We start from the raw sequence: 23,991 nt of genomic DNA, 5'->3' as shown, positions 1-23,991 counted from the left end.
CATATCATTTTGATTTAAATATCTCGGTCGTTACATGCATCTGTCTTCTATCAGTAAACACACGTGTAAAAAATCAGAATTTTTCACTTAGTAACCGTCCGTTGCAAAAACAATAATAAGGGTATGATTATTCTAGGTATTCTTCACATTCCATTCAATTAATAGGTATTGTAGTGACCACAAACACTAACCACACAGAGACAATAATGAAAATGAAATACATGTAATTCTTCTAATACTTCTGATGATGCTATATAAGAAAGCGAAGTTGTGCCTAACAACCTTTCAAGACATGGTTAACAAATTGGCAGTATTTTCTCGAGCTTTACGGATTTGATTGAAATAGCTGCCACACAAGGCAAAAGCATGTCGTAAGCGACTTTCGTGGATTACCCCTAATACGGGTAAAACTATACATATAAGACTTTTTAAGTAACTTAAATAAGTATATGTAGATTCATATACATTTGGGCCTTTGGGCCCGGTACGACTTCATTATTTGCGCGTATGTTGTTGTTGCAATTATGGGTAAATGACGAAGCCTATAGCTTTATTGTTTGTGTGTAAGGACGACGCCTGTTGCTGATTTATGAACCTCATGACGAAGCTATAATGGGTTGTAAAATATTTAGTGTTATTTTTGTCAATAAATAATTTATTTATTTAAAAAAAAAAAAAAAAAAAAAAAAAAACTTATATTTAAATCATAGCATAGTTGTACGTTTATACATTTATTAGTTGTTAAATAGACAGCTACAAAATTTTCGCCATAATTCAGACCTCATGATTTTGACTTTTGACCAAAAGCACATATGCGGAATGGTCTTGATCTTCGTACATTATAAGTAATTATCTTAATAAAAACGAAGACATTCGCGGCGGCAGCGTTTTTTACCAGGCTGATTTCAGATTCCTACCAAGAAGCATTCCTAATTCCTCACCTGGTGCTGTAGCCAAATGGCATTTCTGCGACGCGAAACGACAACGAAACGCCGCGAAAGGTAGTCCGGCTCTGTCGCGCCAATACGCAAGAGCGATAGAGATAGATATCTACGAGCGTTTAATTTCGTGAGCGTTTGTGCCAATTGGCTACCCACGCTGGAACTATTGGAAGATACCTACACGCCACTTGGATTTATTATACGTATGTACATACTATAGGGTTGCAAAAAAACGGTTTTTTTCTAGCTTGAAAAAAAAACATGAAAAAAAACCGTGAAAAAGAACCAGTTTTTTTTCTGGAGTATGTTTTTTTTCTAATGTACGAAACCTTAAAATTTGCAAAGCAGTTAATACTTTTATACGGTTTTTTAGACTTAATGTTAACTATTAAACGATTTAATCAAATAACTTTAATTTCTGGTCTTATAAAAGTAACATTTACGAAATCTGTAGTTGGTAGTTATCACTATTTTCTGTTGGCAACATCACCGCCTCTCCACGCTGCACGCCGCATCGGGGATTCCCCAATAAACGTTTGTATACTGAATGTTAATCGAATTAAAATGTACGTTATTGTTATTGAAACACGTTACAATTCATGAAAAACCGTTATTGTCGATTTATTTGCTCGTCTGAAAAAAACCATATTTAGAAAAAAAACCATGGTGCTCGGTAATTTTCATGTTTTTTTTTACAATTCTGAAAAAAAACATTTGGTTTTTTTCTATTTGCAACCCTAGTACAGTCGCCATCAGATATATAGGAGCGCCCGAGGTGCTCACGAGGTGCTAACGCCATGGCAATACAGGCGTGTTCAGATATTTTTGAGTACCTTGGGCGCTCCGATATATCTGATGGCGACTGTACATACTCTAAAGTTAATCATTGCAACATTTATAGTACTTATGCTTTTATTTACCCTCTTTTTCCTTACATTGTCTTCGTTTTACGTATGAAATGAACCTACAAATGAAGAGCGGTACGAACGTAAGTACATTTACTTTGATCCGGTATTAAGCAGTTTAAACATAATTTTTTACGCACTATATCTCACCGTCTCAAATCAACCACCGTAAATTTGTAAGACAGTATGTTATGTCGTACACTATTTAAATCAGTCATAATGGTTTACATCCCTACATAAAAGTCTATTCCCCAAAGCCAGCGTCCGCCGGCTTTTCGCGCAGTATCGAAAAAACTGAAAACGCATTGTTTGGCTCTGTAACCATGGCAACGCCTTATAACGATACTGCGCGCGTGCGCTGGAAGGCTTTGAGTAGCAGAGCTGACAGTGCAAACCTTTGTGTCAAAATACAGAAAACAGTGTGAATTTCACGAAAGTTATTCAAGAAAACTATTAAAAACTAAGTGCATGGTCGTAGAAAGAGTATTTATTGTATGCAACGGTGTTTAACCGAGTCAAAAAATACTCGTGGCGTCTCAATAACAATTTTCGGCTTCGCCTCAAATTGTTACCCACGCCACTCGTCTTTTTTGACCTTCTTTAAACGCTTGTTTCATAAAATACTATTTGATCCATAGGTCACTGGTTCAAATCCGGTTTGAAGGACCATGTTAAAGGAAGAAACAATGTCCTAGGGTCCTAAAAAGTATTTTAAATGAATAGAAAATCAGAAATACGTGTGAGACGAATGATATATTGTCCAAGAAGAAATTTTTTTTTTTTTTTTTTTTTATAGGACATTCTTACACAGATTGACTGAGGCCCACGGTAAGCTCAAGAAGGCTTGTGTTGTGGGTAATCAGACAACTATATATATAATATATAAATACTTATATACGTAGAAATTGTACATATGTTACCATGGAAACCATGAATATTAATGTTGCTAGTCATAAGACATACATAGGTATACAAACTACATTCTGCAACACACTTCAATACTTTCCTATTGTCAATATCGAAATGCATCATAGTGATTTAGTGAATACACGGCTATGCTTTAACGATCACGAGACAAAGATTTCGCTTCACGCGCGTTGCACAATCAACTTTTTATTATTCGGTGACGAGAAAAACAATTCACGAGAGAATTTATTAATTTACTTTTAACACAATAAAATGTACCTTTAGGTTTGGTAGGTAAGACTTAATAAAAGGAGACAACAGCTTTAAACCCGGTTTTCATACAAAACTGATCGTCAATTTCGTTACTTGTTATTTATATTACTTAATTAAAGTTAACATTAAGTCTAAGGAAATATTTTTACATAATTTGAAGAAAGGTACAGCGGGCAAATCTCGACTGTAACTGGTCCATTTTTTACAATGTTTGCATTATTATTAGAGTGTCCGGTTATATATGGTAGGAGTGTTCAGTGGATATATATGTAGAACTCAACATCATAGTGTAATAATGGAAAAAATGGATCAGTGACAATGCCCCCCCCCCCCCCCCCCCCCCTCTAGTTGAGATTTGCCCCGCTGTACCTTACCTAAGTATAGTCTAGTCGCAGCTACGTTTGTGTTTTCTCAATTCAATGTAGATTATTGTAAAAAAAAAATATAGGAACGAAAAACTGTTGAGCGTGCACATTTTTAAACGCTCTCTCATTAATTCCAAGAAAACCCAGGGAGGAAAACTACATTTGTATCTATCGTCGTACCTGTATACACTCTTATTTTAACCCGTCGTGTGCGGATGCGTCAAAAAATCGTGGGTACCAATGGCTATGCCATGTAGAGCAAAAAAATTCGGTTCCGGGATATAATGCAAAAATATGACCTAATTTTACGCACGGATCCATACATAATCATACCGTCACTACTTTGAAAAAATCTCGTATCTCACACTGCTCCTCAATGACAAAACGTAGTAAGTCTATATACATTCCATACATACTTAATACATTTTTCTCTTAATTTACAGAAGAAGATTTCAAAGTAGTGCTGATACGATGGGTTAAAATTAACGACAGTACGTGGAACGACAATGACAATTTTGTATGAATTGGTGACGGTTTTGTGCCGAATATTGTAACGCATAACGCATTTAAACATCAACCTTGGTGAAAGACCGAGGTCGCAGGAAATGAAAGTTATGCAACGAAGGTACCTCATGTTGCCTGACAATATGAGAGTGCGAGTTACCGAGTTGTGTGTTACGAGTATCTCTTGTTTTACTTGTCTATTTTCATATTTCATAATCCATACCAAAGAGGATCGAGTATTACAGAGAGTTACTATCAAAGTAAAATGTATAATCACAGTGCATAGACTGCCATCTCTCGACACAAGCTTTTGAACCTCAGTTTTGACAATTTTGCCTATATTGTTATCTTGATGTGAATGATGTGTGTTAAAATGTCAAATTTTAATATTAGCGCCATCTAGCCGAGCGTTCCCCAAAGGTGTAACGCCATCTAGGCCACCGTACCTTTTTCTCTACGGGTTTGAGGTACGTTTTTTTCTTAGACTTTATCCGTCTATACGGAGTTAAATATGTCTTTGTCCATACTAATATTATAAATGGGAAAGTGTGTGTGTCTGTTTGTTTGTCCGTGTTTTTTCGGCAAAACGTCGGATTTGAGGTGGAGATAGTTGAAAAGATGGAGAGTGACATAGGCTACTTTTTGTCTCTTTCTAACGCGAACGAAGCCGCGGACAAAAGCTAGTTTATTATAAAATAAACGGCGAAGGTCTGTTGATATCTAATACCTGTCCGACTCGTGTCGATTTAAAACAATCGCCGCTCGTTTTGAACTTCGTTTTTTCCGTTTTTCTTATGCGCTTTATAGGGTTCCGTACCAAAAAGGTACAAAAGGAAATAGAAATACTTTATTTGCAGAAAAAGGGTACATAGCGTCTTATTAAATAGTATAAAATAGTTCCACCTTCTTTAGCTGTTAAAACAGCATGCAAATGTATAATTATGTTGTCATGGATTAAATATACAGAAAATAAAAACCTCTATGACACAGAATTAGAAGATAGGAACTCTTATGGGCGCCGCTCAGTCCGTCTGTCACATTTCAAAATATCTCGAGAACTACTTATGCTATCGATTTGACATTTGGAACAGTTATAAACATTTTGAACCTCTACAAGCTGATAGTATTATTAAAAAAAAAAATTATGTGAATTATAGAATTTATATAAAATGGCCAAAATGGAAGGGGGGCAAACTGTAAACGTCAAGTTACTAGTTCAAGTGGGGTATCTTTAGAAAGAGCTCAAATTGTACATATCAAAACTATTTTTTATAATTTTTTTGTTGTGAAAATAAAATAATTATGAACGAAAATGTAAAAAATAATACCGCCCCCCCCCCCCCCCTATCTCGGAAGTTTACCAACGAAAAATATGATTTTTTTACGAAGTATTGCTTTTATGCTAAATTTTACAGGAAAAATTAAATCGTGTATGTACCTTTTACTTAACTTTTTTTTAATTCACAAAAAACTATTCAGATTTTAATTTTCAATTTGGTCACTTAAAATTATTACCATCAGTGCGTTTTCACATTATCCGATCCGATATCGGATGTCGGACCGATATCCCATACATTACAGGCGCCATCTTGGATTGTTTCTATGGAAATCCTTCCGACATCCGATATCGGATCGGATAATGTGAAAACGGCGTCAGGCGTAAATACTGGTGTAGCTTTGAAAAATACACTATAAACATTACATGCCCTCGATTTCTCTAGGATTCCATCATCAGATCATGACATGCTGACAACGGGACCACTTGGGAACCATATCCTTTTGAATAATAAAAATATAATTTTCCAAATCGGTCCATAAAAAAGGAAAAAAAAGATAAGATAGCAAATTGCATGAAGTGTTTTATTACACGATTATTAAAATTTGCTACGGAAATCGATATGAAAGATCTTTCGCGATCGATATAGAAGTATGGAAATATGCTATCGATAAACTATGGAAACAAATTAGACTTATATTGACCGGGATATAGACCGTGATTACCTTTTTGATTTGAAGGTAATCACGGTCTATATCCCGGTCAATATAAGTCTAATGAAAATAACCGTGAATCATTCAAAACTCTTATGGAAACAAATGTTTGACAAAATGGTTTGTCTGTGGAAATAGAAACCATGGGCACCCGATGAGGGCGGAGGGACACTTTGGACTATTCAATCGCCACCAACTAAAAAGGACGCGGCTATTTTAAGTACGGTAGCTTGGGGGAACTCTACGCCACCACAGAGGCGACTTCTAGTTAAGTCTAGTCGATAAAGAAGTCAAGTGCTTCACTCGTTGGCTGCCATAAGTATTACCGGTGGAAATGGTGTGGTCGCGTAAGACCCTATTTATTACACCATGTTGTACTCGTACGTTACCTACTTACTTTTGTATGTTTTGTTTAAATTAAACTTTTGTATATTTTAAAACACAATGTATAAATTTATTTATAGTGGGTATATTTATTTAACCACAGCTCTCATCATATACGTAGTTAGGTATTTGTGCAATGCATAAAGGTGAAATGTGCAGTAGATACCTACTTATTCGCAAATATATAGCGGGAGTTATTTAAGACAACGACTCAAAAAAATTGGTAGCGGTCTAAAATATTTACTCGTATTCGACCATTTCCCACAAGGATCTCCCCAAACCTATAGACGCGGAACGGAATCGGCTTACGCTGACCAAAAATCGCTCGTTAGATGAACGTACCTACGGCCGGCGTAGCTTTATTTGACGTTCATATGCGCATTGTAATATGCCTTACTTGAAAAATAAATATTTCATTTTTTTTACGCATGCATTCAGCAAAGACGCGTAAGCGTCTTCATACTAACCAGAGACTTTTGGTCGACTAAAGACGATTCCGCGTCGATAAGTTTGTGGAAACCCTAAGGCAAAATACTACTAACACTTCTAATAAGTAATCCCAAGTGATAAGAAAACAGAAATATTTTGATTGACAGTTTGTCAGATAACCAATGCTTGTCGACACTTCAGATACACGATCAACGTTTTCTATCTTTTATTTCAAGAGTGCAAGCTTTATTTAGGTTTACCAGATAAATAAGGTTTATGTAATCTACCTATCTATCCCACTTTGCGTATGTACAAACAAAATAATACACTAGAATTGATAGGTATATTATTGGCTAAAGTATACAGGGTATCTGAGAGATTTGAAGAATAATTAACATACTAAAATATGCAGATTGATTCGTCGTGAAACATGAGAAACTTGTTACTGAATGTATGTAGGGTGTACCAGTAAATAAACTCTAAATTTATAATAAGGTACAGCGGGTCAAATCTCGACTGGGGGGCAAATGTAACGGGTCCATTTTTTTTCCATGTTTTACAATGTTTGCATTATTAAATAGAGTGTCCACTGGTTATGAGTGTTCAGTGGATATATGTAGAACTCGACATCATAGTGTAATAATGGAAACAATTGATCAGTTACAATTGCCCCCCAGTCGAGATTTGTCCCGCTGTACTGTATCTTATATTTTATATAATGTAGCATTATCTTATGTGGGTTCTAAAAATTTGAATACCCCAAGTAGATATTCTAATAAGATTACATTCTAATTTGAATATATAAGATTGGGAAATTGATGCCTGCTAACCTTGAGTTTCGTACCTAAGATATATATTTTTCTGTCTACCAAAGAGTTAATCTGGCGAACAAACTACGCAAGTAGGTACCTATTATCTTGTACTATTATATATTCTGTGCTATTATTTTAGATGGAAAGCTTCTATGGAATTATTTTATTTATTACTTTCACGACACCTCAGATACTGCGCGTTCAAATAATATGAAAGAGGCGCGTTCCTAGCACACAGCCTAAGCTCCTGTAGGTGAACGCGTACTAATGCTTCTATGAGTGAACTATGGCAGGTCGACTGTTCGCGTTTTTGGCGGTGACTATGAGGTAAACGAGAGGGAGTGGGCGGCACTTTCAGCGGGGAGCGGGAGTGGCCATACTGTACGGTAGTACTCTTTATTATACTGTGCTTTCACAGTAATATCATTGCTAGAAATATCGCTGCCAACTTGATCTGTCAACATAAAATAACCGAAAAAAATATTAACACTATCTACCGTTTTTCGTCAAATCTGATAAACCCCTTCCACACTATTCATTGTTTATTTACTTTTAGGTACAAACATACTTCTATTACAATTACTTTTCATTTTATTATTAGGTAGAAATGAAAAGGCAACTAAATATACAAATTTGTAAATTACTTAATTAATATTAGTCAGAATTTATTAGTTAATGTCGGAGGTAAAGGTAACTCGCGGCTCAAAGTTTCTGTCTTCTTTGTAGTTATTGAGATAGTAAATTTGATTTAACGTAATGTAATATGTTATTATGAATCATACATACAGATTTACAAATAAACATGCCAAAACATTAAACATAAAGTTTAATCTTTCAAATGCAAATTAACCTTCAAACCTCAACTTACATTCGCATGACATTTGTACTTAAACATACTTAATTCAAATTGGGGGAAGTAAACATAATAATCGAATACTACTCGCGGGTACGTTGTAAAGAATACTCTAGATAATAATCGGAAAGTATTCGCCTCTGTCGTTAAGAATGAGAAAGGAACGATGTCTTCGTGCCTACGTAACAAATGAAGTGCAGTGTGCACGGAGCACAAGAACCCGATGCATTTAGCCAGGCTCTTGCACCGCTGTAATTCCATTTTTTCTCGAGAATATGAATACCAAAATGGTCAGATAACAAACACTATAAAAACATTGAAACCGCAAAAAATATAAGAAATTTACCTTGCGCTAGAATCTAAAGATTTCTGTGACCTAAGTAAGTATAGGTAAGAAATCTTCTTTCATAAATAAAACGTTAAACAACTTGACTGTTACCGCGCAATTCGCAATGCCAATTAGTAAAAGTAAAATTACCCAAAAATATTTAAATCACACAAACCTCTGTTTTGTGTTCCATGTTGTTAGTTACGTGTTGATTTCTAGTAAAAACGTTCACTGATATAAGACAGGTAATTGGCGGAATATTTTGAAAGTTTCGCGTCGCATCGTCCGGTGTGCGCGTGCGCGGAGGCGAGCGCGCGAACAGTCGGTGCGCGCGTTACTGACGCCGCACGACCACGACTGACTTCTCGCAGTTGAGAAGCACTCACACTGTCTGTAGACACTAGACATTATCAGCACCAAGCACCAAATTATTCTCATTGTAGTGACGAAGACACAGCGCGGTTTAACGACCGTATACAAAAGTACAGAGTGCAATCCTTATATGGGCGACAAATTAAATCAGCCATAGAATTCATTAATGTTATCATTAACTGAGAGGTGTTTTTGAGTTATTCTTAATTTTTTACCCCATAATTATGTTGGAATAACCTAACCACAAAATTAAAATTTTGAAAAAACCTCGGACCGCAACATAGTGGACCGATTTTCATGAAACGTGGCTAAGAACACTCCCGAAGTCCCGACTAACTCAGCTTTCAAACAAAATAAAACTAAATCTGAATCGGTCGCCCCGTCGTTTTTGCGTCGGAGGTTAAAAAATTCTCAGCTACTGTAAACATGGTTGCGATGACAGTCAAGTCAATGACAACTGTCAACGAGCGTTTAACGCGAGTGTGTTTGCATACATTCCCCGCATTATTTTGTATAGACATTTTAATTTTAAGTAAACGTTATCTAATTACATTTCATATGTCCTATTCGCTCGTATTAGCTTTACACCCTGTATACGCCTAACTCTACGAAATTTCGATACCTTACTAATGAGATCGAAAGAATGATGTCATGTGTTTAAGTAAGTCAGGCTAATAGAGTATTTTAGTCACAACTTGTTGAGGTTAATAACGTAATGTTTCAATTGTATTAAACTATTAAAATAAATACATAATGTTTCAATTTTATTAAACTATTAAATAATAGTTACATCATTTATGAAAGTGAGAAATAAATAAAAAAAATCGGACCATGCTCCATGCATGCAAGCAAACACCGCAAGCACGGTATTCTTTCGTCTAAACCACACCTCGGACACTGGCGATCAAATATATGAAAGAAGCGCGTTCCTAGCACACAGTATAAGTTCGTGTAAGTGAACGCATGCCATGCTTGTATGAGTGAAATATAGGTCGACTGTTTGCGTTTTTGACAGGCGGTAACTGTGAGGTTACCGAGAGGGGATGGGCGGCACTTTCAGCGGGGAGCGGGAGTGGCCATACTGTACGATAGTACTCTTTATTATACTATGTCTAAACTAAATAGACTTTTGCTATAACGAAACTGGGCTCAATCACAATCACCGAAGTTCGAGCATGGATTTACATACTAAGACATTTTTCACAGAGCGAATGATGACCGACAATATTAAGTATCAAAACTGTTTTTGACAACCCCCTTTTAATTTTGAACCTTTAACCATATTACCTATTATTTTTGGAGTTATTTAGGGCCAGCTTGCGTAAGGTTGGGTGGGGCAAACAGGTGAGGAACAGGGCTGGTAACGACTACAAAAATAATTGATTAGTTTATAATTTGGATATTTAGGTTTAGGTAGGAAATCTAGAGGTTAATCATCATATTATTTTTGCTTTTTAGTTACTCCGTGTTTTCTAACGCTCTTATAATTGTAGGCGGTTTTATATAATAAATTAGAACTTGAGTGACGATAATCACATACAACATAGTCTACATTTTAACACCCAGTTCAAGTACGCCCCTTCAAACATAAATTAGGAGACTTTTATTTTATTTAGACCACTCAAATCTCAATGTTAGACATTATATCAAAGCCTAATGGCCATATCTGACAAGTAAAAAGAAGGTTAATCTTAATTGCTCTGTGTTTTTTCCTTAAATGTATAAAAAGTACCTAACCTACCATAATAATATGTTCTTGCACCTTAGCAAGTTTATTTTATTTATTTTGTATGTATTCTCCTTGTTGCTTACCTTATTACCTACATTACATGCTTTTCAGATGCTTATATTTGAGCATCTCCAAACCACTGCTCTTTAAGGGACTAGTTGTAAACCACTGTTTAAAAAGCTGAATATTTTACCACTTGCTTGTATGTACATATTCAAAGTCTGTAATTTCTCCAAAAAATATCCAAAGTATTTCCAAAAGCGTTCTGATATATGTTCAATAAATCCAAGATCACAGCACAAGGATATTTTACACCAACCACGATGTATGACAGATATATACAAAAAAATGCTTACAATATGTGTATAAAAATTTACAATAACCTGCCTGTTCATATAAGGTCTCTTGAAGGCAATAAGTTTAATAAAACACTAAAGAAATGGCTGTTTGAACACTGCTTTTATAGTATCAATGATTATATTGCTCATGAAAATTGTAATGATGATTATACAAATTGTACATAATAGCCATAATAGGTGAACTTTACTATAAGATTCGTTTTAATAGTTTTCAATTTACCTTTGTATGTAAATCACTGTAAATAACTTTAAAAGTAAGGTATAATAATTTATGTTTGCTATCCAATGCTGTGTCATAGAGGTTTTTATTTTCTGTAGGTATATTTAATTCATGTCAACATATACATTTGCATGCTGTTTATAACAGCTGAAGAAGGTGGAACTATTTTATACTAATAAGACGCTATGTACCCTTTTTCTGCAAATAAAATATTTCTTTCTTTCTTTCTTTCTTTCTTAAAGGAAACATTGTGAGTAAAAAGCTTTGCATTTGCCACGACTCATGGGAGCCTGGGGTCCGCTTTAACAACTAATCCCAAGATTTGGCGTAGGCACTAGTTTTACGAAAGCCTTATTACTCTTATTAGAATTAGTAGGGCTTCCTCACGATGTTTTCCTACACCGAAAAGCTACTGGCAAATATCAAATGACATTTCGCCAACATTTCGCACATTAAGTTCCGAAAAAGTCATTGGTACGAGCCGGGGTTCAAACCCGCGGCCTCCGGATCGAAAGTCGCACGCTCTTACCGCTAGGCCACCAGCTCTTCAATAATTCTAAAATGTAGCCAATTTGGAAATATAAATGATGAGTAAAACCGTCCTTTTAGGGTAATTGAATACACTCCTTTCTTTTGCGGCATAGTCCACTAGGCCGTTTTGGAACTTTTAGCCAAGATTTAAGGGATCAGCAAAAAAAAAATGATTTGTTCCCTACTTGGATCAGCAAAAGTCTAACGCCTTGAAAAACTCTAACATCAAAACAGTCTAACATCCCTTAAGGATCAGCAAAAAAAAATGATTTGTTCCCTACTTGGATCAGCAAAAGTCTAACGCCTTGAAAAACTCTAACATCAAAACAGTCTAACATCGATACTGCATGACAATAATAATCTGTAGCACAATAATAATATTGTGCTTGCAAGAAGAGTAGTCTTTGATGTGTTATACCTATTCCTTATACGAGTTAAAAATACTCGTTTGAATAAATAATCGCTGGTGGCCAGTGGTAAGGGAACAGAATAAAAAATAACAGTAATACACTTCTTATAACAGAACACCGAAATTTGATAGCTGTTTAGCGCATATCTTATGCACAATGCGGTATCCCTTTCAGCCATTTAGGATTGAGAAATATCAAGCAAATAATTATCTTATCCGTGGTAGCGCTTGCAAAGAGGTACGTCAAGTTGAGCCAAGCTTAATTAGTTTAATTGCCTATACTCTGAACAATGCTGAATCGAACTGAGTCGAAATCGTAAGCCGAATCGCCCGAAACGCACAATGTCGTAGGTTATACCACTATAAATAAATAAATAATAAATAAATATTATAGGTCATTTTTTTTTACACATATTGACTGAGCCCCACGGTAAGCTCAAGAAGGCTTGTATTGTGAGTACTCAGACAACGATATAATATCTGTGCTCATCACACAAATAAATGCCCACCGGGATTCGAACCCAAGACCGCGGCTTAGCAGGCAGGGTCACTACCCGCTAGGCCAGTCCGGTCGTCGATAAAAGCTTGCGAGCCTTGCGAAAACGAGGACGACGACGATGTATAACTCGTCCCAAATCTCAAGGAAGGGGGTTCTCAATTCGTCTGTATGTTTTTTAGGGTTCCGTAGTCAACTAGGAACCCTTATAGTTTCGCTGTCTGTCTGTCCGTCCGTCCGTCCGCAGATAATCTCAGTGACCATTAGCACTAGAGAGCTGAAATTTGGTGCCAATATCACGCCGACAAAGTTCAAAAATAAAAAGTGGAAAATAACTTGTGATATACAACGTGTTTCCGGTATCACTCAAAACCTCAGACACCCCAACTGATTTTTATTTTTTTAAACTCATCTAGAGTATTCATCTTTTAATCTGATCGTTACTTTTTTTTAAAATTGAATTTTTAATTTTCTGTACAGCTCTATACTTGACTTTTAGCTCAACACTCAATAAAATAATTGCTAACTACCATCATAAACCATAAGACTATTTATTTGTGTACGTTACTGCAACGACATGAGGTTTACCAATAGACAGCTAAGATGTCACTGTAAAACACTTTAAAGCTTTATCACAGTAAACTTCAAATTGGACAGGTAATCGCAGTAAGCAAATTTAAAACCAATATTCAAAATGACAAGGTTGTAATTAGGTACGAGTTCAATTTGTTATGACTTATGATAAACATTAAGATTAAACTGACAAATAACGTCAAACTAGTAGCGGAAAAAATAATCGTCCAAGTAACCAGCCAGTATTAATACCCCTAAATACTGAAAAAGATAAACAACCTCTAGCAATGCGATATACACAATGTTGTATTACGAGTACAATAGAATGGGCACGTAAAAAATAACTAATAATACTAATTTAAATAAAAATATTACCACCATCAAGATATAGCTCAATCGATTCTACTCTCGATTCTGAACAAACTGTTTTCAGGTTTTTAGTGTTAAGTGAAACACGGTGTATTGTCAGATAGGTATTGAAAATGGAATAGGGGTTTACAAAAATCATTTTTTGATATTGTTAATATTTTCGGAAATAATCGCACCAAATGTAAAAAAAATTGCGTCTTATTTCTTACGATAGATTTCTTATAATCGGATATCGGATTCATGAGGAAACTCCTCAAACCTTAACGGTATACGGGTATACGTATTATTCATTTATGTTTTCATCAAATAATCAAAGATTTACATTAAAAGCAGTTTAAAAAAATACACATTTCTAATTTCAATTTCAAACACTAATTTAAGCTTAAATTAATATTTTTTTTATTTGCCTCGTCGATAAGGCATTTCTGGCGTACAAAATACGTAAATAAATATAGAAATGAAATAATTGAGAAATCAGCGCTCACGTAGGTTTATACTGAACTAGTTTTCGTCCATTTGACGAGATTTAAATATCAACCATTGCCGCACTTGGTCGAAAATGAAACTAGCACAATCAATTTACTTAGGAAAGTACCTACATCAGTTATCCCTTTCATTCACGGTAAAAGTGAAATCCAAAATTAGATTAAGTTGTTATCAATTTATAACTATTAATATAAAAGTAAATTTACTTAGGTACTCTATCTAATTCGCGATGCCACTGTAATTAGTGCCTTGATAGTGATATTGATAATAACCTACATGCCGCTAAATAAGCAAGAGTAGCGGACGACTAATACCCATAGGTATTATCAAATAAATAAAAATAAGTAAAATTATACCTTCGTTCCTTTTCCCAGCAAATCGACCACCAACTCGGCATCTTCCTGTGACTGCATTTAAAGCAACAATGATTTAATACTTCTTTAGGATTTCACAAGAAGTGGGTCTAGCTGGTTGCGGCAGATGATGAAACGAGATAAAGTAACGTGATCGCTCTGATAATATGACTACCGTACATGTTTGCACAGTGCAGTACGCAGGTATCTAACATAAATATTCACAATAAATTTAAAGCAAAATACACGTTCACTTCACACCATGCTGGACCGTAGGTATAAATCGTAGTAATCGTAGGCCGCCTGTCAACCTATATACAATTCTAGCTTAGTCATGATAATGCGGTAAAAAATGTTTTCAGTGGTAACGTCATCGTCGCTCACATACTTTGAACGTTTGAACTGCGGTTGCAGTTTTTATTCGTATGATGTCATCTGTGAGCTGCGCGTTAATTGCTTAAAAAATCAATATTGTAACTTTTATTTCTCAAGGTACATTTAGAGGTTATTCACATTATTGATTGCTGTTTTCGCCGGCAAAAAAATCTAATGTAGGTAATTAAAAACGTTTGTATTAGGATGTACCAATTGTATTAAATATTAAAATAATCCTAGAAGCGTAGGTATATTGCATGCTGAATCTTTTTACCGCAACAGTAAATTTAAACTATACGCCAATATTATAGATCCTAAAAATAAGTAAAAATAACATACACGAATGGTGGCTCTGCAAACATCAACTATTTACGAATAGTGTACGTTTTGTACTCCAGGGTTATGCACGCTGGTCGTGGGTACCATCAATCCAGAATAATTCTTCATTGTGACCCAATTCTGAAAATATTACAAGTAATTTACTTGTCTGTTTCCCTTAACTGAACAAGATGTTGACATATATAGGTTAATACATACATAATACGTAATTATAAGGACGTATACATAAATTTAGGACGTTACGTTACCTACATGTAGGATATTTTTAGATACAGAAATTGGCAACTTAATTAAAGTGCTACAGTAAGCTCAACAAGGCTTGTATTGGGGATACTTAGACAGTGATATACTAGTATAAATACTTCTATAACTATGTTGTATGCATAGACTACACTACTACTATGACGTGACTCGAAAATACCTACAAAGCATCTCAGTAAAAAAAATGAGAGGATGTGAACCCGGGCCTATGGCTTCGCAGGCTGGGTCACTTATCCACTAGGCCAGACATACAGTCAGAATAAAAATAATGTAGGCTAAAGTACATATCATAGATAAGTACATATAATATTATTATATCGCTCCAAAGAACAGAAGATAACTACAAGGATGGGTTTCTGGGTGAAATATATGTAGACTACGAGTACATATTAGGAGTACTCACCTCTAAAGTTGTAAAATTCACTCCACAGGTTTTTCTCTTAATGTTCTTTGTCAAAACCTTTCTTTATATGGTCACTTCGTTTTACATACAATTCATACTCATACATACGGTCAATGAAGGATATAATATACCTATACATTCACAATGTTGTCTTAATAGAAATATTCTTTATTTTCCCTTGGGCCCACGGTTTGTTGTCAACTCTTCAACTTCCTCGAAGTCAGACAACTCCAGCACAATATAATCCGACAAGTGTGAATAAGATTGTAAAATAAAAAGGTATACATTAGTAGACATACAGTGACAGGTTATCAGTCTCATTGAGGAACCTAACACGTTACCGATGCTTCTAGCCCACAGAACACAGAGGAGATTCATGAGAGGTCGGCTTTTCGTTTCCCTGACATTTTCCGGTTTATTTTGCATGTCAAACGATAAATGCATCTATCCACAGTAGCCGCAGCAAGGTTTCCGCGGTACCGCAGGCTCTAGAGTCGAAGGGTAAGTCTGCGTAAAAGTAGTTTTCTTCGTAAACGGATTATGAGGCTCCAATATGGGTTTACGTTTTACTTCCATATTGATTCTGGCATACTTGTCACCTTTCTCTTCTTCCTTCTTTATCTGGATGTAAAAAGGCCGAAAATCGTTTGAAAACATTTTTATAGATTATTTTTTTAATTTTTAATAATGAATTTTGCTACTGATTTCTGTATTATGATTTGACACTTGCCATTTCTGACGTTTTTCCACGTGCTCTGCGGCAACTCTGCGGCTTCCAGCTAGCATCTTACAGGTATTAACCTCTTTATCTACGAAGTAAAAAAGGTTGACCTATCTTGTTTTATGCTTCCCTAATCGACTAGTACCTAAACTCTGAGTTTCACCTCATCATAACCGTAGTATGTGCCAGTCTATCGCTCCATCCGTGGCTTACATACCTACATACCTTAGTGGTAATTAGTGTTCAATTACATAGGTACTTACTATAATACTGTGCAGTGTGCACTGGTATTATACATGAACTGACTGTACACGATTTGTTTCGCGTGGATTTATTTTCTAGAGTGAATTTAGTTCCCGTTATGCGTAAATATTTACTTAAATTAAAATACAATTTAATCCCCAACAAACATTCATACCTAACTCTTTTAACCTCTTTAGGGGATGAATTTGCCATTTTCAGATGTTTCAAGTTCTTTGATTAAAACAAAACTTTCATCCGCTTTTTCATTGCATGCATTTTCAAAAGGCCTGAAACCGCTTTGTATTAGCCTAAACTATCTTTTCACGAATATTCATGTTCCTAGCTTTCTTCCTACTTATACAAACGATCATCCTCTTTTTAGCCCCCTTAGGGGACGAATATCCAAAAACGCTGAAATTACTTTCCTTCTGTTCTTTTGATTATTTAGTATTTTAGAGACAAATCAAATCTTAACACTAAAAAAATTATTAACTATTTTTTCAGTACAGATGGTGTTTTTTTTACGCACTAGTGCGAGAAGTGGTTCATTATATGCCATCTGTACTGAAAAACGTCGTACGATACTCGTGCGAAAAGGAAATTCGTAACTCGTGTCGATTTAAAACATGTACTATTACAGGTCTGTCTGTCACAGCCAATTTTCTCCGAAACTACTGGACCGATTAACGAGAACATTTTAGGGCCAAAATTAGTTAGGAAATAATGGAGATATAATACGGTTTTGAGAGATATCTTTCATGTTAATTAAAAAATAAACAGAAACAGACACTAAACAGATTTAATGCAGATTTTAATTTCGTTTATTGATTAGTTAATAACTAATCATCGGTTGCATGGATTTTGTTTTGCACTTTGCGAAAGGACATGTACGTTTAGGCTTCCTAGGGGTAGTATGGAACACTTTCTTCATTTGTTTCAGTAATTCTTGGGCTTGATCTTTATTCCTTAGGATCTTGGTATCCTGAATTTGAGCTAGAATCTTCTGTATTTCAATAGCCATTGTGGTCTTTGGTACATTCTGTACATTGTTTGAAGCCTTTTGAAATTCCGCCTGTCATATAAGAACCAGTTAAGTAGGAAAGTAGAATTTATAAGTTAAAGAAAGTTTGATTGAAGGTTGTTTTCTAATAAGGAGAAGTACTGTTTAGTACACGGAATATGGATTTTCGATTTGGCAAGCCAATTCTGTGGAATTGGGATTTGATGCGGTTTTGTCCACGGGCCCCACAACACTGGAAGATTTATTTAAAGTTATAATAAGATGCTGCTACTAATACAAAAAAAGGTATCAAGCTGTAGCCATAGCAAGCAATTAATTTGGTTTTTATTTCGTTTTGACAGCAGCGACACTCAAGATTTAGAAGGCTTTAAGGCGAAACAATCTTTATCTACATCCATATCATAAGTTCCCTATAATATGCTTAGGAGCGATAAGCAAATGGACTATATTAAGAAATCTGTAAGTATCTGTTAGTGCACCGTAATTTTTACTTTACGGCACCGGCAACCGCTACTCTAATTACGTTTTCACCACACCAACTTGTGTATTATAACCGCTAAATAACTAATTAAATCTAACCGCTAATTAAATCTTATAACCGCTGTTTTGTTACTTCAAATAGCAAAGTTGCATGTTACTTGTCAAATCAGCTTCTTTTTAAGAACTGTCAAAACGATTTGTTAATATGGAATTACTATGAAATACTGAGGAGTGACGTCACGGTCAATTCATTTACTTTATATCTTTCTCCTTGACATATTAAATAGAATTAAATATGTTTAACTAACCTAACCACAAAATTAAAATTTTGAAAAAACCCCCGACTGCGACATAGTTGACCGATTTTCATTAAACATGGCTAAGAACACTCCCGACTGACTCAGCTTTCAGACAAAAAAAAACTAAATCGAAATCGGTTCATCCGTTCGGCAGCTACGATGCTACAGACAGACACACACACAGACAGAAAAACAGACAGACAGACAGACAGACAGACACGTCAAACTTATAACACCCCTTCGTTTTTGCGTCGGGGGTAAAAATAACTACTGTCCATATTTTTCTTCTTATTATGTGGTGCCTTATTTCGTGCACTGCATAAAATATTTTAAGTTTAGGAAACTAGCCTATTTGTCAGTTTATGATTTTGAATTATAAATTTTAAATAAATTGATGAATTTGCTTTAGTTTCATGTTTAACAGTTAATATTTTCATCGTGTTGGTGTGGTGAAAAATGTGTTTCACTCAATGGCAAAATTTGTTTAAGTAACTTACATGCCCAAAAACCCTCGCAACGCTCAAGATTCCACATTCTGAACTACTCGCTACGCTCACGGTTCCATGTTGGAATCATTCGCTTGCTGGGGCATTACAAAGATGAGATAAATAAGCAATAAATCAAAGCTCGTAATTTGGTGATTTCCAATAAGTTAAATATTACTTACCGAATTTGCAAAATGCATGGCAAACAAAATCGTAATAGCAATTAGAAGCAGTTGCTTGTAAAAATGCATAGTGCTGTCTGCTTTCTAAATTCGTCCAATCGATTGTAACACTTCAATAAAATTAGATTGAAAAGAAAAGGAAATAAATACAGAATTACTGCGTTTTTATCACAATTTTATTTACGACGTCTTGTTCTTGCGTAAGTGATAATTTAATATGAAATCGATTTAAAATACACTCAACTCCGATAAAAACAGGTTTATCTCAGTGAAATTTTCAGCGTAAACTGAGGAAGATAGAAATGGTTAAGACTTTCAATTGATCAATTGTTAATTAATCGTTAGTTAATAGTTAATTATATTGGGCAATAATGGGCATTTTCCGCAAGTGGACATACATTGTGCCTATTTTGCGCGAAAAACCAGGTGGAACTTAGTGCGTTCTCACATTATCCGATCCGATGTCGGATGTCGGACCGATATCCCATACATTACAGGCGCCATTCTTGTATTCTTTCCATTGAAATCCTTCCGACATCCGATATCGGATCGGATAACGTGAAAATGGACTAAGACTTACCACCCTAGCTCTTCTACCAAAACCTAGCAGCGTTTTTAGATTGCTAAATGCCTCTCTCACGGCTCAGCCATGACATTGGGCTAAGCGCGACAGCGGTGAGCGGCGGCCATACGTTGGAGCGAGACACAGCCATGGGACTTTTCATTCACACATATGGCTGCCGCTTACCGCTATCGCGCTTAGACCAATGTCGTGGCTGAGCCGTCAGTGTGTTCAATTTTCAGTTCCATAGGTAGCGGGATAAATTTAACCTAAAAAATTTCACCAGTACACATAAAGATACATGCTTACATAAGCTTTAATGAACCCGAGTTGTGCCATTATGTAATTTCATTGACTAGTGTGGACAATAATGTTGGCAATGTCTCACTTTTTAGAGCTCTGCACAAAACTCACACAGTTCTTATTTGTGGGCATGCAAATAGTTTAATGGGAATTTTATTGCCAATGTCATACAAAGTTGCCAATTATTTTTCGCAATAGTACACAATGCTGGGATTAGGTGGTAACAAAATTGAATTGTACACTAATAGCTAACCCAGTTAAAATGTAGTATAGTTGTCCGAGTACCTACAACACAAGCCATATTGAGCTTACCGTGGGACTCAGTCAATCTGTGTAGTGTGTATACAACATTAAAGGTATTTCCCGTGTGGTGTCAGGTTAATAATTTCACCACCCTCTTTTATCCCCTGGGTGTTGTAGAACTGGGAACCTGTCAGTGCAATGTACAATTTCGTTTATTTCAACCCCTTATTTGCTAAGGGCCACTTGCACCAACGAAAATGGTGAGTTAACCCTCCGGTTAACCCACCATTTTATATGGAATTTGACAGATGACAGCCCACTAACCCTGAGTTAAGTGATTGGTGCAAGTGGGCCTAAGAGTGGCACTGAAACTTGAGTAGTTTCATGTGCTCTGCCTGCCCCTTTATGAGATACAGGCGTGATTCTATGTATTTATGAATTATGGTTACTTACCTGATAATATTGATAATTGTTATAACTGTTCGGAGAAACTCCAAAAATAATAAACCTTCGCAGATTTCTTATCGCTATTCTAAACATCCAAATTATAAACAAATCAATTATTTTTGTAGTCGGTACCAGACCTGTTCGTCGCCTTGCTATTTCCTGTTTGCCCTACCCAACCATACGCAGGCTGGTCCCGACTCCAAAAATAATTTATTTGTTTATAATTTGGATGTTTAGATTATTGCAATCCGATAAGAAATCTGAATTCGAAGGTTTATTATTTTTGGCTTTTTAGTTTCTCCGTGTTTTGTAACACGCTTTTTTTTGAAGGCGGTTTTATTTTTTGTTAAAAAGTTAATTTATTTGTTGATTTTTAGTGGTTCCTAGTGATATTATATGTATCAGTCCGAATATATGTACAGTAGTGAAAGAATTGTCCTTTAACTCCTAACCGTTGAGGAGTTGACCTTCCATCATCAGCTCAGCCACATAAAATTATTACCACCAGGCGCAAATACTGGTGCACCTTTGAAAAATACACAAAAAACATTACATGTGCCTATAACATTTGAAGAGTTCCCTCGATTTCTCCAAGATCCCATCATCAGACCACGACTTGGTGCCAATGGGACCATCTCGGGGTTATACCCGTTCGATCAAAAAAAAAATTTTGAAAATCGGTCTACGATTCTCGGAGATATCGAGTAACATACATACAAAAAAAAAAAAAAAAATAAAAAAATAAAAAAAAATTCAGTCGAATTGAGAACCTCCTCCTTTTTTGAAGTCGGTTAAAAATAAACTATATTGAGAAACAGACTAAGACGTAGGTACAATAAGTTTATCAATTATGCCATGAATGTTTAAATTAGCACAATTTACCTTGATTGGTTATATCCGGGAATAACAGAGTATCGATCATTATTTTGGCATTTGCTTAAATATATATTTTCTTTTACTTACCAAAGAGCTTCTCTTAAACGACTAATAAAATGTTAATAAAAAACAACAAACCTGCAACAAACATAATAAACATAACTTTGTTTACAGGCTATTGGCTATCCCTTCAGGTGGCGAAATCCGGGAGCCGACCGCACGTAAAGTGGCAGGTAACCGGGAGCCGGACTTGAAATAAAACCGGCCAAGAGCGTGTCGGGCCACGCTCAGTGTAGGGTTCCGTAGTTTTCCGTATTTTTCTCAAAAACTACTGAACCTATCAAGTTCAAAACAATTTTCCTAGAAAGTCTTTATAAAGTTCTACTTTTGCGATTTTTTTCATATTTTTTAAACATACGGTTCAAAAGTTAGAGGGGGGGGGACGCCCTTCTTTTTCTTTTAGGAGCGATTATTTCCGAAAATATAAATATTATCAAAAAACGATCTTAAATACCTATCCAACAATATATCACACGTTAGGGTTGGAATGAAAAAAAAATTCAGCTCCCACTTTACATGTAGGGGGGGTACCCTAATAAAACATTTTTTTCCATTTTTTATTTTTGCACTTTGTCGGCGTGATTCATATACATATTGGTACCAAATTTCAACTTTCTAGTGCTAACGGTTACTGAGATTATCCGCGGACGGACGGACGGACGGACGGACGGACAGACAGACATGGCGAAACTATAAGGGTTCCTAGTTGACTACGGAACCCTAAAAAGCTGTTGAGTGGCAAGGATACCGATAAAATGACAGAAAAAGTTTACCCTTGAGTGGCGGGGCCCTCACGGGTGGTCATCGCGAATGTCACTTGTGTTACAAAAATTATAATTTCTCAAAAAGTGTAGGGATGTTGTGCATAAACCATATATCACTGGATTCATTATGAAACGGCTAAAATCATTCCAAAAATAGTTATTTGTTATACAACTTTTCACCTCACTATAGCGAGGAAACTACAACGCAAAAAATGCATTTAACACTAATTCCAGTAGTTTCAGAGGTGGTAAATAATCTTTATTACTAGATTCACCTACTTTTATATCAATTTTAAAGCAGTTGATTTGACTTTATTCAAGGTCAAATTACTTTACCCACTAGTGGATAAAATGCGTTTTTACCCGCTGGTATTAAAGGACAAAACATGTGTTTCCGAGCTAGTGAGGGGAAAAATACATTCCATTTATGTGAATTTTGCTAGACTCGATCAAATATCAGGTGGCTACGTTTTCCACTTCCATTTATTAAAGTAACCTTATTTAGGAAAACAAACAGTAAATTGTATAAAAAAGTAATTCAGGGACTTAAATATACATTTATTTACACTCATATCCCTTTTTAGGGTTCCGTAGTCAACTAGGAACCCTTATAGTTTCGCCATGTCTGTCTGTCTGTCCGTCCGTCCGTCCGTCCGTCCGTCCGTCCGTCCGCGGATAATCTCAGTAACCGTTAGCACTAGAAAGCTGAAATTTAGTACCAATATTTTTTTTTTTAATGAAATAGGCAGCAAACGAGCAGACGAGCCGCCTGATGGTAAGCAGTCATCGCCGCCCATGGACATAAGCAACATCATGGGAGCCACTTATGCGTTGCCGACCTTTGAGAACCCTAAATACCTGCTTCTTGAAGAACCCCATGTCATAGCGCAAGGGAAACACCTCAGAAGGTAGCTATTCCACAACTTGCACGTTCTAGGCAAAAACGAGCGGGAGGCCCGTTTGTTCTTGGTTTGCCACGTGTCGAGAAAGTGAGGATGAACTTTGTTTCTTTGGCGGGAGGTGCGGTGATGAAAGCGCGACGGTGGCACCAAGTCAAAGAGTTCATCAGAACATTCCCCGTTGTACAGACGGTAGAACAAGCACAGAGAGCCAACATCTCTCCGAAGGCTAAGAGGATCTAAACCGGCTGTGAGATCGGGATCGCCAACAATACGAATTGCCCGACGTTGGATAGAGTCAAGTGGAAGAAGTTGGTATTTCGGTGCTCCAGACCAGAGATGAGAACAGTACTCCATATGCGGTCGAACCTGTGCTTTGTATAGCAAAAGCCGGTGACCCGATGTGAAGCACTGTTTCGCTCTGTTGAGCACCCCGAGCTTC

General features: G+C 36.0%; 1 protein-coding gene and 1 long non-coding RNA gene across 3 annotated transcripts in view; both read right to left on the bottom strand.

Annotated features, from left to right (window-relative positions):
• The window catches only part of LOC125241311 (peptide transporter family 1), a 44,614-nt gene extending 29,911 nt beyond the window's left edge, over positions 1–14,703 (bottom strand). The window contains exon 1 of one of the 2 annotated variants that reach the window (XM_048149722.1): positions 14,590–14,703. In XM_048149722.1, the coding sequence (XP_048005679.1) occupies positions 14,590–14,646 (57 nt within the window). In that variant the 5' untranslated portion in view covers positions 14,647–14,703. Of the gene's footprint in view, positions 1–8,864; positions 9,058–14,589 lie in introns of those variants that run through there. The other variant, XM_048149723.1, reaches the window with a different exon arrangement.
• Positions 14,704–17,713: 3,010 nt separating this feature from the next.
• On the bottom strand, positions 17,714–19,557 carry LOC125241949. The gene is made up of 2 exons (XR_007178801.1): positions 19,396–19,557; positions 17,714–18,181 (listed from the first exon to the last, which is right to left on the bottom strand). It is a non-coding gene; the product is annotated as an uncharacterized LOC125241949 (long non-coding RNA).
• Between the last annotated feature and the right edge of the window lie 4,434 nt (positions 19,558–23,991).

This window comes from Leguminivora glycinivorella, chromosome Z (assembly GCF_023078275.1).
Source record: "Leguminivora glycinivorella isolate SPB_JAAS2020 chromosome Z, LegGlyc_1.1, whole genome shotgun sequence".
Lineage (NCBI taxonomy): Eukaryota > Metazoa > Arthropoda > Insecta > Lepidoptera > Tortricidae > Leguminivora > Leguminivora glycinivorella.
This window is presented reverse-complemented; position numbering and strand designations above follow the sequence as displayed.